Source organism: Hyla sarda, chromosome 2 (genome assembly GCF_029499605.1).
Source record: "Hyla sarda isolate aHylSar1 chromosome 2, aHylSar1.hap1, whole genome shotgun sequence".
Lineage (NCBI taxonomy): Eukaryota > Metazoa > Chordata > Amphibia > Anura > Hylidae > Hyla > Hyla sarda.
In genome coordinates this window covers 306,913,689-306,930,830 of record NC_079190.1, presented here as the reverse complement: position 1 = coordinate 306,930,830, position 17,142 = coordinate 306,913,689, and the positions used below count along the sequence as shown (strand labels likewise).

Below are 17,142 nucleotides of genomic sequence, written 5' to 3'. Positions count from 1 at the left end.
GATGGTTAGAACAACCTATCCCCTGTATGCTTCTGTCACTATAGATGTTTTATTTTGCTCATTGCACAGAATGCCTAGCATGGCTGTACTAAGAATCATGAGCATTGTACCATTCTGGACTAAAAACACATATTAAATCACAATCCAGTCCCAAACACATTGCAAAGGGCAAGTTTTTTTTTTTGGATGGGGCAAACAAAATTACGGCAACACCTTGGAGGGGCATTAAACCCCATGCATTGCAATTTTTCTTTATTGCTGATTTCCCACATAATTGAGGGTGACATATTAGGGGGAACACAGCTACCCAACTTTCTCTGCGGAGCTAATCTAGGTCTGTTGAGACCCATCCACTCACTGCAGCTACATGAAAACTAGCAATCACATGATCGCTAGGATGGGAAAAAGGAAACCTCATGGCTTTTGCTACTCTATGTAAGGACTCATTGAGTGCTGTTTATATAGCAATCCGTAAAGGAAGGGACACAGTTAAACCAGGGGCGGACTGACACCACTCAGGGCCCCCGGACCAAATAAAGCAAGGGCCCCCAGCAAGACTCCACCCCTGGCCCCACCCCTGCCCTGCCCCTATTCCTGCCCAGTATGTACATGAATATTTGCCATAGAATAGGGGGTGCAGGGTGCTTGAGGCTATGGTGTACTTTGAGGCATGGCAATGCCAATAACCTTAACTACACCAAGCGCTTAAAAACACTGAACTATACGCCTCCTTTTTGTGCCAACTTGGGATCTCTGTCTGCGATACCCAGTCCAACTTGGCTCCAGCCTTCACTCACCTTAAAGAGGTACTACGGTGGAAAACATTTTTTTTAAATCAACTGGTGCCAGAAAGTTAAACAGATTTGTAAATTACTTCTATTAAAAAATCTTATTCCTACCAGTACTTATTAGCAGCTGCATACTTCAGAGGAAATTCTTTTCTTTTTGGATTTTTTTTTCTGTCACGACCACAGTGCTCTCTGCTGACACCATTTTAGGAAATGTCCAGAGCAGCATATGTTTGCTATGGGGAATTTCTCCTGCTTTGGACAGTTCCTGACTGTCAGAGGTGTCAACAGAGAGCACTGTGGTCGTGACAGAAGAGAAATCCAAAAAGAGAAGAATTTCCTCTGTAGTATACAGCCGCTAATAAGGAAGGATTAAGATTTTTTAATAGAAGTAATTTACAAATCTGTTTAACTTTCTAGCACCAGTTGATTTCAAAAGAGAGAAAAAAAATGTTTTTCACAGGAGTGCCTGCCTTTCACAGCTCACTACATGATGGCACAGTCAGATATATAACTCATCTCTGACTGTGCCATCATATAGTGAGCGGTGAAAGGCAGGTAAAAAATAGCAACTAGTCCTTTTATAAGCCACACACTACCATTTTTGCTTCCTGCTTGGGTGAGGCTGAGGCCTCTAAGATTTATTACAGAAATAGCACAGCAGCACAGAGTATTTCTGGAGGGAACTGTCGTGAGGCAGACTGTCTGAAATACTCTGTGCTGCTGGGAAGCCTACTCCTGCCTTTCACCGCTCCCTACATGATGGCACAGTCTGAGATATAAGTGATATGTGAAATATAACTTATATCTCTGACTGTACCATCATGTAGGGGGGTGGTGAAAGGAAGGTAGAAGATGGAGTAGGCTTCCCCGCAGCACAGAGTATTTCTGGCAGACAGTCTGCCTCACGACAGTTCCCTACAGAAATATTCTGTGCTGCTGTGCTATTTCTTTAATAAATCTTAGAGGCCTCAGCCTCACCCAAGCAGGGGGTGGGAAAAGGTCCGCAATACACAAAATGCACTATATCTATTTAGCTGTAGATTAAAGTGCTGCTTTAGACAGCAACTCACAAATGATGTCTTCTCTAATCAGTCTTGTTCCCTTCTCTTCTCCAACTGGTCTGCGCCATCATGACAATTTCCTCCAGCCACAATTCTTCACCATTAAACCTGCAAAACAAACCTATTAGGCTCCACACTTTTTCTATGGGTGACAGAGGGGTGTAGAGGAGTGTACAGGGGTGACAGAGGGGTGTAGAGGAGTGTACATGGGGGACAGAGGGTTGTAGAGGAGTGTACATGGGTGGCAGAGAGGTGTAGAGGAGAGTACATGGGTGACAGAGAGTGTAGAGGAGTGTACATGGGTGGCAGAGGAGTGTAGAGGAGTGTACATGGGTGGCAGAGGGGTGTAGAGGAGTGTACATGGGTGACAGAGGGGTGTAGAGGAGTGTACAGAGGGGTGTAGAGAAGTGTACATGGGTGGCAGAGGGTGTAGAGGAGTGTACATGGGTGACAGAGGGGGTGTAGAGGAGTGTACATGGGTGGCAGAGGGGTGTAGAGAAGTGTACATGGGTAGCAGAGGGGTGTAGAGGAGTGTACATGGGTGACAGAGGGGTGTAGAGAAGTGTACATGGGTGACAGGGGTGTAGAGGAGTGTACAGAGGGGTGTAGAGAAATGTACATGGGTGGCAGAGGAGTGTACATGGGTGACAGAGGGGGTGTAGAGGAGTGTACATGGGTGACAGAGGGGGTGTAGAGGAGTGTACATGGGTGACAGAGGGGGTGTAGAGGAGTGTACATGGGTGGCAGAGGGGTGTAGAGGAGTGTACATGGGTGACAGAGGGGTGTAGAGGAGTGTACATGGGTGGTAGAGGGGTGTAGAGGAGTGTACAGAGGGGTGTAGAGAAGTGTACATGGGTGGCAGAGGGGTGTAGAGGAGTGTACATGGGTGGCAGAGGGGTGTAGAGAAGTGTACATGGGTGGCAGAGGGGTGTAGAGGAGTGTACATGGGTGACAGAGGGGTGTAGAGAAGTGTACATGGGTAGCAGAGGGGTGTAGAGGAGTGTACATGGGTGACAGAGCAGTGTAGAGAAGTGTACATGGGTGACAGAGGGGTGTAGAGAAGTGTACATGGGTGACAGAGGGGTGTAGAGGAGTGTACAGAGGGGTGTAGAGAAATGTACATGGGTGGCAGAGGAGTGTAGAGGAGTGTACATGGGTGACAGAGGGGGTGTAGAGGAGTGTACATGGGTGACAGAGGGGGTGTAGAGGAGTGTACATGGGTGACAGAGGGGGTGTAGAGGAGTGTACATGGGTGGCAGAGGGGTGTAGAGGAGTGTACATGGGTGACAGAGGGGTGTAGAGGAGTGTACATGGGTGGTAGAGGGGTGTAGAGGAGTGTACATGGGTGGCAGAGGGGTGTAGAGGAGTGTACATGGGTGGCAGAGGGGTGTAGAGAAGTGTACATGGGTGGCAGAGGGGTGTAGAGGAGTGTACATGGGTGACAGAGGGGTGTACATGGGTGACAGAGGGGTGTAGATAAGTGTACATGGGTGGCAGAGGGTTGTAGAGGAGTGTACATGGGTGACAGAGGGGGTGTAGAGGAGTGTACAGGGGTGACAGAGGGGTGTAGAGGAGTGTACATGGGTAACCGAGGGGTGTAGAGGAGTGTACATGGGTGGCAGAGGGGTGTAAAGGAGTGTACATGTGTGGCAGAGGGGTGTACATGTGTGATAGAGGTGTAGAGGAGTGTACATGGGTGACAGGGGGAGTAGGGTGTTACAGAGGGGTGGACAGGGGTAACAAGGTGGTAATAGAGGGGTGGATAGGGGTGACAAAGGGACAGAGGGGTGAATAGGGGATGGACATGGGTGACAAGGATGTGGTCAGGGGTGGACAATGGAGAGTGAACATCATGGGTGACAGGGGGATGGACAGGGGTGACAGAGAGGTGGATAGGGAGGTGGACATGCATGACAGGAGGGTGAAAAGGGGGTAAAAGAGGGGTGGACAGGAGTGAGAGAGGGGTGGACTGTGGTGACAAAGGGACAGAGGGGTGAATAGGGGGTGGACATGGGTGACAGAGGGGTAGACTAGGGGGTGGTCAGAGGGGTGGATGGGGGGTGATCATGGGTGACAGAGATACGGACAGGGGTGACAGAGGGGTGGCCAAGGTGGACATGGATGACAGGGGGGGTGGACATGGGAGACAGGGGGGTGAACAGGGGTGACAGAGGGGTGAATAGGGGTGTGGACATGGCTGACAGGGGGGTAGACAAGGGAGACAGGGGGAGTGAACAGGGGGTCAGAGGGGTGAATAGGGGGTGGACATAGTTGACAGAGGGGTAGACTGGGGGGGGGGTGGTCAGAGGGTTGCCCAGGGGGGACATGGGTGACAGGGGTGGCCAAGGTGGACATGGATGACAGGGGGGGTGGACATGGGAGACAGGGGGGATGGACAAGGATGACAGGGGGGATGGACAAGGATGACAAAGGGGTTAAAGGGGGTAGAATAAGGCTGTGGACATGGGTGACAGGGGGTAGATTGGAGGGTGGACATGGGAGACAGGGGGTGAACAGGGGTGACAGGGGGGTGAACAGAGGTGACAGGGGGTCAGAGGTGTGGACAGGCATGACAAGGGGGTATAAGAGGGGTCACAAAGGGACAGAGAGGTGAATAAGGGGGTGGACAGGGGTGGACATGGATGACAGGGGGGGGTGAACAGGTATGACAGGGGGGTGGAAAAGGATGACAAGGTGGTAAAAGGGGTGACAAAAGGGACAGGGGTGACAGGGTAGACTGGGGCTGGACAGGGGGAGTGGTGAACATGGGTGACAGGGATGGTGGTGAACATGGGTGACAGGGTGGACAAGGCGGACATGAATGAAAGGAGGGTGGACATGAATGACTGGGGGAATGGGTGACCCAGGGGGGGGGGGGTAACAGAGGGGTGGAAAGGGTACAGTACCTTAAGCAAGCCGGCACAGGGCGCAGCTTGCAGTTCCACGGCATCTTCGGCACCATTTTCGGCTTACTGTGCCGGAGGGGGATGCTGGGTGCGCAGTACGCACGTACGTTTCCCTTCCCCCCTCCGGCGCTGTGAGTTACAGGCGCACAGGCTGCGGCGGGAAATTATAAATGCCGCGGCATCGGGGGAGCACGGCCTGATCTAGGGGGGGCCATGGTCTCCTCTGCCCCCCCTAGCGATGCCACTGGTTCTCCGGGGGGCGGGCCCGCCGGCTAAATCCCAGACACCGCGGTAGCGGTGCCGGGCCCGGGTGTCACAGGAAATTAAAAAATATAATATTTTTTTTATATTTAAAGTGACAGGCGGTGGACAAGAGGGCCCCCTTCCCGGCCGGGCCTTAGGACGACGGCCGATTGGACCGGCCTGTCAGTCCGCCCCTGAGTTAAACCATCCTAGCCTTCTCTCAGGTCTAGCTCTCCAAGAACATCCTTGCAAGGACAATTGCGGACTGCCCAGACATTTATAGTCTATGAGCAGTCTGCAAGTGGTTAATAAAATTAAAGGAATACTCCGGTGGAAAACAATTTATTTTAAATCACCTGGTGCCAGAAAGTTAAACAGATTTGTAAATGACTTCTATTAAAAAATCTTGATTCTTCCTGTACTTATCAGCTGCTGTTTACTACAGAGAAAGTTCTTCTTTTTGAATTTCTTTTCTGTCTGACCACAGTGCTCTCTGCTGACACCTCTGTCCATGTCAGGAACTGTCCAGAGCAGGATAGGTTTGCTATGGGGATTTGCTCCTATTCTGGACAGTTCCTGACATGGACAGAGGTGTCAGCAGAGAGCACTGTGGACAGACAGGAAAGAAATTCAAGAAGAAAAGAACTTTCTATGTAGTATGCAACAGCTGACAGTTGTACTGGACAGGTTTAGATTTTTTAATAGAAATAATTTACAAATCTGTATAACTTTCTGGCACCAGTTGATTTAAAATAAATTGTTTTCCACCAGAGTACCCCTTTAAGTACATAAGACATTTCCTTTAAACTTTTCTTCATAATTAAAGGTAAACAGTGACAGTCTATAATTATTTGTGAAGATTACAATGTATTGTTTGTATTGTATCCTAATACTGTCTTAGAAGCTGTATTCATTCAATGATAAATTTAAAATGACTCAAGCTTATTTAATTTGTTACATTGAACTGTAGTAGTGATTTAAGATGGAAAAAAATGCTACATTTTATTATTTACAATAATGTACTACTACAATATGTGTTTCATATAAAGGCCAAATAAAACCAATACTATAACCTGGAAATTATCAATTTGGGTATGATGGATTAACAGTTTGGTGTTGCACTATGCGGTAGAAGCAATATGTTGTATCTCCATTGCTTGAAACATAATTAAGAAATGTAATCAATATATAGGAGCAGCATTACCTTACTAACCCTACTGAAATATGTATACACTTACCATCATCGGAATGGACAATTTGAAAGTTCTTGATGGAAGGGTGTGTGACGCGTCCATGAAAGTTCAAAACATAAGACTGTGTTTCATCATTCCACACTGGGCTCTTATTATGTAACTCTATCACATTCTCCATGTTCTTGTTCTGCCATCGTTGGAGTAGTCCATCATTATCCTTTTACAAAATTACCAACAAACAAGAAAAAATTTGTAATTTTTTTTTACTTTTTCATAAATATTTTTTAGATATCTTAATATATTAAAATTTACCATTACATTACTATACTAGAATTATTTAAATCCAGTCTAAAGTAATAATCACTAGAAGTATTGTTGGCCTGGAAAAGGAACTCTTAAGTCCTCCATACCCATAAAGCACTTCTAGTATTTCCTTGATTGCTGAATTAGTGGTTGATCCAGTCTGAGCAGTTGAAATAGTATGGTTAAAAAATGTATATGTCAAGGGTATGGCTTGGCTTCCGAGCTGCATAGCTGCTTGAGAGTCTATTTCCCACAAGAAGCAGCAACTAAAGTGATGCGATACCGCTTACAGTCACTCAACAGACCCCACTGTCACTCCTGGAATGCCTAAGAGAAGAAAAATCTGTGTTCAGACTATAGAAACTAGCAGTCTTTTACTTTACTCCCAGTGCAGGCCTATACCAATATATGCCTGGGGGTTAAATCACAGCAAGGCCCATTCTACTCAGTGTGATCTGATAGATCTCCTCAAAACTGCAGCCTCTCACCTCCAACCAAAGTAACATCGCAGAGAACACTTCTCCATCCAGCCACAACCAACACATTACAGGTCTCAGTGATATTAATGCAAGATGAAGAGTCTCTGCACTCTCCGCTTGCTTGGCATGGCGCACCCTTGTCAGCTCCTGTGCCGCTTATATAGAGAAATTCTCTGAAGCAACAACCATTAGCCTAAGTCATCACAAACACAAATGACCTGTCTGCCCCACAGCACTCCAATAATGCGAGAAAGGACTACTTCGACCTCCTACCTAACTCTAACATTTCAGTTATGGAGTTACAAATAATGCATATGCTAGGTTATACGCAAGTCTCTACAATTTTTCCTTTTGTTTTCTTTTCTACAAATTTATTTTTAATCCTCTCTGTAGAAGTAAAAGGTCTGAATAACCCCCCAAAAGGGCTTATATGTGTCTGAGGCTAAAGCACAAGCCTAACCGGTCTCTGTGCACAAATAAAATGTGCCTGATGAAGCAGCTGTGCTGTGAAACATGTTGCATTATGGGTGAATAAACGTTTGGTCTAGCTACCTGGTTGTCGAGCGCCCTTTATCCCGTCTACATTTTGGAGTTTCCACCCCTGTTGTATCTGTGCACAAATGACATACGCTGCTCATAAGAGTGCATTTCATATGAAATACTGCTACAGTGTTGGTGTTTTGAAATGAGAAGTGAAAACTGTTGCAGGATTAAGATTAATCCATTAAAGGGGTACTCTCGTGGAAAACTTTTTTTTTTAAGTCAACTGGTGCCAGAAAGTTAAACAGATTTGTAAATCACTTCTATTAAACAATCTTAATCCTTCCAGTACTTTTTAGGGGCTGCATACTAATGAGAAATACAAAAAAGAAATGTATTTCCTGTGATGTCCTGACCACAGTGCTCTCTGCTGACCTCTGCTGTCCATTTTAGGAACTGTCCAGAGCAGCATATGTTTGCTATGGGGATTTTCTCCTGTTCTGGACAGTTCCTAAAATGGACAGCAGAGGTCAGCAGAGAGCACTGTGGCACAGGAAATGCATTTCTTTTTTTGATTTCTCTTTAGTATACAGCCCCTAAAAAGTACTAGAAGGATTAAGATTTTTTCATAGAAGTGATTTACAAATCTGTTTAACTTTCTGGCACCAGTTGATTTAAAAAAAAGGTTTCCAGGGGAGTACCCCTTTAAGATGAATTCACCTTTTTTAGGACATACATGAAATTGAAAGCTGTAGTAGGGCAAAAGGGCTATTGGGCTCCCTGCCCGTCTTTTAATTTGAAGGCTGCAGGCTGCTTTAGGCCTGCGGCCTACAAGAGACCAGGTGTGGAGTACAAATTCTGTGTCCTCCCCGGTGCATTAGCATTATGATGTCCTCTCAGTATGCACTTTACTTCCAGGCAGTGGAAGAGAGGAGGTTGTGGTAAATATAAAAGCAAGTACACTAAGCGATTGTTGAGCTAGCGATTGTGTGTCTGTATAGAGGTGTGAAGTATACAAGTTAGTGAGTATAAAAGTGAGGGGACTTAAAATTAAGGGACTTTAAATTCAGGAAGTTTAAGTTGAATTATTTGATTTTTTTTTTCTTTTCTGTAAATTTTTGCTATCCCCAAATCTAGTATGACCTCCATGTTGGAAAAGGCAGTCCAGTGTGCATCTTGCACAATGTATGCAATCCTTGAACAGCAGTTTGAGGGTGCATATTGTTGTGCGAGATGTGTGCGAGTTGTTCATTTGGAAACCCAGATCCTGGATCTAGAGGAGCAACTGGCCACACTGAGATGCATTGACAACCCGGAGAGGAGTCTCCTGCTCACTGAGCAGGTACTCTCTGGGGTAGAGGTGGGGGAGGATAGTGGGACGGAGGTGCAGGACAGTCAGGCAGCTAGCTGGGTTACAGTTAGAAAATGGGGTAGAGGGAAAAGTGTCAGGGAGGCTAGTCCTGAACTGGCACACCCCAACAAGTTTGCCCGGTTGGCAGATGAGGGAGATACCATTTCAGAGCTAGCAGTACTGCAGCAGGACTCTTCCTCTGACCACCAAGGGGGTGTCTGCTCCAGTAAGGAGGGAGGGAGGAGTGCAGGGCAGGCCAGACAGGTACTGGTAGTGGAGGACTCAATTATTAGGGGGACAGACAGGGCAATCTGTCACAAAGACCGGGATCGCCGAACAGTGTGTTGTCTTCCTGGTGTTCAAGTTCGGCAAATCGCGGATCGGGTTGACAGGTTGCTGGGTGGGGCTGGAGAAGACCCAGCAGTCATGGTACATATTGGCACCAATGACAAAGTAAGAGGTAGGTGGAGTGTCCTTAAAAATGATTTCAGGGACTTAGGCTGCAAGCTTAAGGCAAGGACCTCCAAGGTAGTATTTTCTGAAATATTACCTGTACCACGAGCCACACCAGAGAGGCAGCGGGAAATTAGGTAGGTAAACAGGTGGCTCAGAAGCTGGAGTAGGAAGGAGGGGTTTGGGTTCATGAACTGGGCCGACTTCGCTGTCGGTTACCGGCTTTAGCGTAGGGGACAGGCTGCACCTCAATGGGGAGGGTGCAGCTGTGCTTGGGGAGAAGATGGCTAGAAGGGTGGAGGAGTGTTTAAACTAGGGACTGGGGGGAGGGAACCTACAACGTAGAGGGTGAAGATAGAGTAGATAGAGGGAGGGACTTAATAATGTACCAGGGGGTGGAGCGGAGGGAGGGGTTAGAATAGTTAATATGGATAGGCATCATAGGAAAAAAAAACATACACCATTGAAGTGCATGTTGACTAATGCCAGAAGTCTGTACAATAAAACTGACGAACTGGAGTTGAAAATTTCTGAGGTGGATTATGACATAGTCGGTATAACAGAGACTTGGTTGGAGGATAGCTGTGACTGGGCGGTCAACATACAGGGTTATAGTCTATTCAGGAAGGATCGGACAAAACGGAAAGGGGGAGGAGTCTGTCGTTATGTAAAGTCCAATTTGAAGGCCGCACTGCAGGAGGATATTTGGGAGGAAAACGATAACGTGGAGACATTATGGGTAGAAATATATGGAGATAAAAATAAAAAAATTCTGGTTTGCTATAAGCCACCAAACATAATGGAAGAGCCAGAAGATCAATTATTGAGGCAAATAAACAAGGCAGAAAATCTAAATGATGTGATAATAATGGGGGACTTTAACTATCCTGATATAAACTGGGAGACTGAGACCTGTGAATCTAATAAAGGAAACAGATTTCTGACTATAGCTAAAGACAATTATCTGTCCCAAATGGTGCAGGGCCCTACCAGAGGGGCGGCCCACTAGACTTAATATTAACCAACAGACCTGACAGAGTAACTAATGTGCAAGTAGATGGAAACCTAGGAAATAGTGACCATAATGTAATACATTATAACTTGTTCTTCAATAAGGGAATCTCTCGAGGGGCTACAAAAACAATGAACTTTAGGAAGGCAAAGTTCGATCAACTCAGAGAAGCCCTTAACAATATAAAATGGGATAATGTCCTAAATATGAATAATGACACTAAATGGAAGACTTTTAAAAATATCTTAAATTTTCACTGTAAGATGTATATAAAAGGGTCAGAAATAAAAGAAAACCAATATGGATGAATAAAAATGTTAAGGGGGCAATAAATGACAAAAATAAAGCATTTCAACTACTAAAACAGGACAGCAGTGAAGAAGCATTAAAAAGCTATAGAGAAAAATGTAAAATATGTAAAAAACAGATAAAAGCCGCAAAAATAGAGACAGAAAGACTCATTGCCAAAGAGAGTAAAACTAACCCCAAAATGTTCTTTAACTATATAAATAGCAAAAAGGTCAAAAATGAAAGTGTGGGCCCTTTAAAAAATGATGAGGAAGAAATTATAAATGGGGATCAGGAAAAAGCAAATATATTAAACAAATTCTTCTCCACTGTATTCACTGAGGAAAATGAAATGCCAGGTGAAATACAGTGTGATAAGGTAAACTCCCCAGTACAGGTCACCTGTCTAACCCAGGAAGAAGTACAGTGCCGCCTACAAAAAATCTAAATAGACAAATCACCAGGTCCAGATGGCATTCACCCCTGTGTTCTAAAGGAATTAAGTAATGTAATAGACAGACCCCTATTTTTAATATTCAGGGACTCTATAGTGACAGGGACTGTTCCCCAGGACTGGCACATGGCAAATGTGGTGCCAATATTTAAGAAGGGGTCAAAAGGTGACCCTTGGAATGATAGACCTGTTAGTTTAACCTCGGTTGTATGTAAATTGTTTGAGGGTTTCCTAAGAGATGCTATTTTGGAATATCTTTATAAAAATACAGTGACCTCTCGACCTACGATGGCCCCGACATACGATAATTTCAACATGCGATGGCCTCTCAGAGGCCATCGCATGTTGAAGGCAGCATCAACATACGATGCTTTTTTATGTCGGGGCCATCGCATAAACGGCTATCCAGCAGCGCAGACTGCTTCAGCTGCCACCGGATAGCCGTTTACGGTGCCCTGTGTGGTCCGCTGACGATCACTTACCTGTCCTCGGGGCTCCGGCGCGTCCTCTTCAGGATCCCCTGCATCGTCGGCGCTCTCCATCACGTCGCTGCGCACGCCGTCCCGTCATCCAATAGGAGCGGCGTAGCGACGTGATGGCGGCAACGGAGAGCGCGGATGCCGTGGAAGCAGAGGTGGGGACACCCCGGGGACGCGGCGACAGCAATGGACGGCGACATCCCGGGCAGCGGTGAAGAGCGGTGACGATCCGGAGCGGCGGGGACAGGTGAGTACAACTTCCTCTAACAGTGGTCTGCAACCTGCGGACCTCCAGATGTTGCAAAACTACAACACCCAGCATGCCCGGACAGCCAACGGCTCTCCGGGCATGCTGGGTGTTGTAGTTTTGTAACATTTGGAGATCCCAGGTTGTAGACCACTGTCCTATACTTTACATTGCACGGATCCCTCAACATGCGATGGTTTCAACAAACGATGGTCCGTTTGGAACGGATTACCATCGTATGTTGAGGGACCACTGTAAATGGATGACCCAGTATCAGCATGGATTTATGAGGGATCGATCCTGTCAAACTAAACTGATCAGCTTTTATGAGTAGGTGAGCTCCAGACTGGACCAGGGGCAATCGCTGGATGTCGTATATCTGGATTTTTCCAAAGCATTTGATACGGTTCCACATAAAAGGTTGGTGCATAAAATGAGAAGGTTTGGGCTGGGGGAGAATGTGTGCAAGTGGGTAAGTAACTGGCTCAATGATAGGAAACAGAGGGTGGTTATTAATGGTACTTATTCTGATTGGGTGACTGTTACTAGTGCGGTAGCACAGGGGTCCATCCTGGGTCCTGTCCTATTTAATATATTCATTAATGACCTTGCAGAGGGGTTGAATAGTAAAGTAGCAATCTTTGCAGATGACACTAAACTCTGTAAAGCGGTAAACACTATAGAGGACAGTGCACTGTTACAAATGGATCTGAATAGGTTGGAGGTTTGGGCTGGGAGGTTCAAAACTGATAAATGTAAGGTAATGCACATGGGGAAGAAAAATCCGGGCTGGGATTATGTATTAAATGGGAGAACACTTGGGACGACTGACATGGAAAAGGACTTAGGAGTCTTAGTTAACAGTAAATTTAGCTGTAGTGACCAGTGTCAGGCAGCTGCTGCCAAGGCTAATAAAATCATGGGGTGCATCAATAGGGGCATAGATACCCACGACAAGGAAATAATTCTACTGATGTACAAATCACTAGTCAGACCACACATAGAATACTGTGTACAGTACTGGGCACCAATGTACAAGAAAGATATAGTGGAGCTGGAGAGGGTTCAAAGACAGGCAACTAGAGTAATACGGGGAATGGGAGGACTACAGTACCCAGAAAGATTATCAGAATTAGGGTTATTTAGTTTAGAAAAAAGAAGGCTTAGGGGAGACCTAATAACTATGTATAAATATATCAGGGGACAGTACAGAGATCTCTCCCATGATCTAGTTATACCCAGGACTGTATCAATAACAAGGGGGCATCCGCTACGTCTAGAGGAAAGAAGGTTTCTACACCAGCACAGATGGGGGTTCTTTACTGTAAGAGCAGTGAGACTGTGGAATTCTCTCCCGGAGGAGGTGGTCATGGTGAACTCTGTAATAGAGTTCAAAAAGGGTCTGGATGCATTTTTGGAGAGTAATAACATTACTGGTTATGTATACTAGATTTATAGGGACAGAAGGTTGATCCAGGGATTTATTCTGACTCCCATATTTGGAGTCGGGAAGGAATTTTTAACTCTAGTATGAGGGTTTTTTGCTTTCCTCTGGATCAACTCAACTCAATAGGGACTTATTAGGGTTATAGGTTGAACTTGATGGTCTTTTTTCAACCTTATGAACTATGTTACTATGTTACTTATGAACTATGCACCTTGCCTGTTGGCTTTGAAGAGGGGATAAGGAGGCTGTTTCCTAATGCACATTTATGAGCATCAGGAAACAGGAGAGATAGTTGCTTCATAAAACAGGTACACTTTAAACAATATTGTTAGTTCAACTCACATTTCGTGGACGGATTGGTACTCTTTCACAGTCTTCATCCATTCCTGGTATAAGCACTGTCATCTTCCGTGGACCTTTAAATCCCAAGACATTTGTTTCCTGTTTGAGTGCCATATAATTTTTAAGTTACTTGAACGACTTTCTATAATGACAATACACTTACAAATTTATAGTAAAAAAAAAAAAAAAAAAACATGCCTAGGCAGATAATTGCAGTTTGGCAGGCATAGCTAAAATAACAATCAAAAACAACAGATCTGTGAGCATATCCTAGTCTATTTGGGCCGTTTTACATAAAATAAAAATAAAAAAGCTTAAAAAGTGGCCCTTTTTCTTTACATTATGTTCAGAACGCTGGGTTTGGACCACCACGCCCCCAACCCCCCATAGACATGAACTAGGTGTGGTTCAGCTTGCTGAGCCAATTAGAGTCCTCCTGGTTGAAGCTCAGGCATATATAAGGAGGCCTTTTCAAGTCATTCCCTGCTCGTGATAGTTCTAAGTAACTGACCTAGCAACCTCTGTACTCATTGAGGGGAATTTATCATTGTATATAGAGCTTTTTTACTGTATTTTTTAACGCAAAAATTTGTGCAAGAGTTTTTTTGCTCAAAAACTGAAAAATTTGAAAAAGCACTTTTCTTGCGCAAATATACACCACCTCGGAGGATACGTACCAAAGTGTCTATTTTGGGACAGTAAGGACTGCTACTCCCATCATGGAAAGACTCTGCCCATGATGGGAGTTGTAGTCCAGGGGCTGAGGTGCAGATCGCAGCAGGTCATTATCCAGAGACCCGCTGTTATCCGCATTTATTAACTGTAAAAGTCGGTGCATTGCCGTGGAATGAGATTTGCCATAGAATGAGATGGTCCGCCTCCATCACATCCTATTGGCTCTCTCTTGTCACGTGACATATTTAAACGTCACGCATCGATGCGCACAGCAGTGTCAATTTGGCTATCACAGGGAGAGGATCTCCTCACCCTGTGATAGCTGAAGCTGTACGGAGCTCTCATGGCCTCTGTGGCCCGACAGAAGTTCACACATGTACGCAGCTCATACGGCTGCCTCATATACAGTTACTGTTGATCCACAGCGCTATCGGGATCCCTATGCCCGATGGCGCTGTCATCAGGATCCCCACGCCCGCAGCTCTACACCCCGTCCCCCGCAGCTGTACTCCCCGTCCCCCGCATCTCTACTCCCCGTCCTACGCAGCTCTACTCCCCGTCCCCGCATCTCTACTCCCCGTCCCACGTAGCTGTACTCCCCGTCCCCCGCATCTCTACTCCCCGTCCTACGCAGCTGTACTCCCTGTCCTACGCAGCTCTACTCCCCGTCCCCTGTGAATGCTCAGGGAGCGATCCACAGCGCAATGGGGATTCCTACGCCCGATGGCGCTGTCATCAGTGTGCGTCCCCGCGAGCGCCCCATGCCCGCAGCTGTACTCCCCGTCCCCCGCAGCTCTACTCCCCGTCCCGTTAACGCTCAGGGAGCGGGGAACAGAAAGTAGAGCATCGGCCGCAGGTAAAGTAGTACTGCGCATGCGCAGCACTACGCGAATAACTTAACCTGCGCCCGATGCTCTACTTTCTGTTCCCCGCTCCCTGAGCGTTAACGGGACGGGGAGTAGAGCTGCGGGGGGCGGAGGACGGGGAGTAGAGCTGCGGGCTTGGGGCGCTCGCGGGGACGCACATTGATGACAGCGCCATCGGGATCCCGATAGCGCTGTGGATCAACTGTAAATGTATATGAGGCAGCCGTATGAGCTGCGTACATGTGTGAACTTCTGTCGTGCCACAGAGGCCATGAGAGCTCCGTACAGCATCAGCTATCACAGGGTGAGGAGATCCTCTCCCTGTGATAGCCAAATTGACACTGCTGTGCGCATCGATGCGTGACGTTTAAATATGTCACGTGACAAGAGAGAGCCAATAGGATGTGATGGAGGCGGACCATCTCATTCTATGGCAAATCTCATTCCACGGCAATGCACCGGCAGCACAGGGAAGCTCTGATTGGTGAAAAGCTATTAACCAATCAGAGCTCACATCTCCCGGCAGGGATTATGAATTATAAGAACTGTATAGGAGCCGGTGGGAAGTGGAGTGTAGCCGAATGTGCCGCCGGCTTGTATAGTTAATAAATGTGGATCGCAGTGGATCTCCGGAGAATGATCTGCGATCTGCCCCGCTGCCCTTGGACTACTACTCCTATCATAGGACAGTCTGTCCCATGATGGGAGTAGTTGTAGTAGCGCGGCGCTGCTTAGGGATGGCACTTGCACATCCCCCGGCTGCGGGACTTTATAGGACTACTACTCCCATCATGGACAGACTCTGCCCATAATTGGAGTTGTAGTCCAGGGGCCGAGGTGCAGATTGCATTGGGTCATTCTGCAGAGACCCGCTGCGATACGCATTTAAGTTAGCAAGCGGGCGGTACATGCGGCTACATCGCGCTCCCCGCCGGCTTCTATATACACTGTCATAATTCATAATCTCCGCCGGGAGACAGAAGCTCTGATTGGTCAATAGCTATTCACCAATCAGAGCACCTGTGTTCCGGCGGTGGGGATTATGAATTGGGGATTATGAATGACAGTGTCTACAGAAGCCGGCGGGGAGTGCAATGTAGCCGCATGTACCGCCGGCTTGTTAACTTAAATGTGGATCCACTGCGATCCACATTTATTAACTATACAAACCGGCGGTACATGCGTCTACACTGCGCTGCCCACCGACTTCTATATACACTGTCATAATTCATAATCCCTGCCGCCGGAACACAGGAGTTCTGATTGGTGAATAGCTATTGACCAATCAGAGCTCCCCTCTCCCGGCGGGGATTATTAATTATGACAGTGTAAGCAGGAATCGCCGGATTGTTAACTTAAATGCAGATCGCACTCGGTCTCTGCAGAATGACCAAGTGCCATCTGCACCTCAGCTCCTGGACTACAACTCCCATCATTGGCAGAGTCTGTTCATGATGGGAGTAGTAGTTCTAAAACAGCTGGGGATGTGCAAGTGCCATCCCTCAGCAGCACTGCGGTACTACAACTACTTCCATCATGGGACAGACTCTGTCCCATGATAGAAGTAGTAGTCCAAGGGCAGAGAGACAGATCTCTGTTCAAATTATGCGTTTTGCATAATGGGAACAAAGTAGTGTGTTCCCAAACAGGGACACTCCAGCTGTTGCTTAACTACAGCCCCCCCCCCCCCCCCATGATGGGAGTTGTAGTTTAGCAACAATTGGAGGCTCCCTGTTTAGGAACATGCTGCATTATGTGAGCTCTTCCCAGGGGAGAGTGCAAAAAAATGTACTAACCCATATTTCTTGTTTTTCTTTTCTTCCCATTTCAAATACATGAATGCGGAGGACTACGTCAGATTCGGTGGACCGCGACGATAACCAGCGTTTTTTTGTTCTTTCAATAATATGGTTAACGAGGGCTGTGGGGGAGTGTTTTTTCCTAAATAAATTATTTTTTTCAATGTGTCGTGTTTTTTATAATTGAATTTTCAGGATTAGTAGTGGAAGCTGTCTGATAGATGGAATCCATTACTAAGCGGGGGCTTAGCATTAGCCCCAAAATCAGCTAGT

The 17,142-nt window shown here is 46.5% G+C and overlaps 1 protein-coding gene across 3 annotated transcripts in view; it reads right to left on the bottom strand.

The window, feature by feature from the left end:
- The window catches only part of LOC130356318 (tubby-related protein 1-like), a 218,649-nt gene that overhangs the window by 13,249 nt on the left and 188,258 nt on the right, over positions 1-17,142 (bottom strand). For all 3 annotated transcript variants that reach the window (XM_056557640.1, XM_056557641.1, XM_056557642.1), the window contains exons 11-12: positions 13,530-13,628; positions 6,240-6,411 (exon numbers count right to left, since the gene is read on the bottom strand). In XM_056557640.1, coding sequence (XP_056413615.1) covers positions 6,240-6,411; positions 13,530-13,628 — 271 coding nt within the window. The remainder of the gene's footprint in view (positions 1-6,239; positions 6,412-13,529; positions 13,629-17,142) is intronic.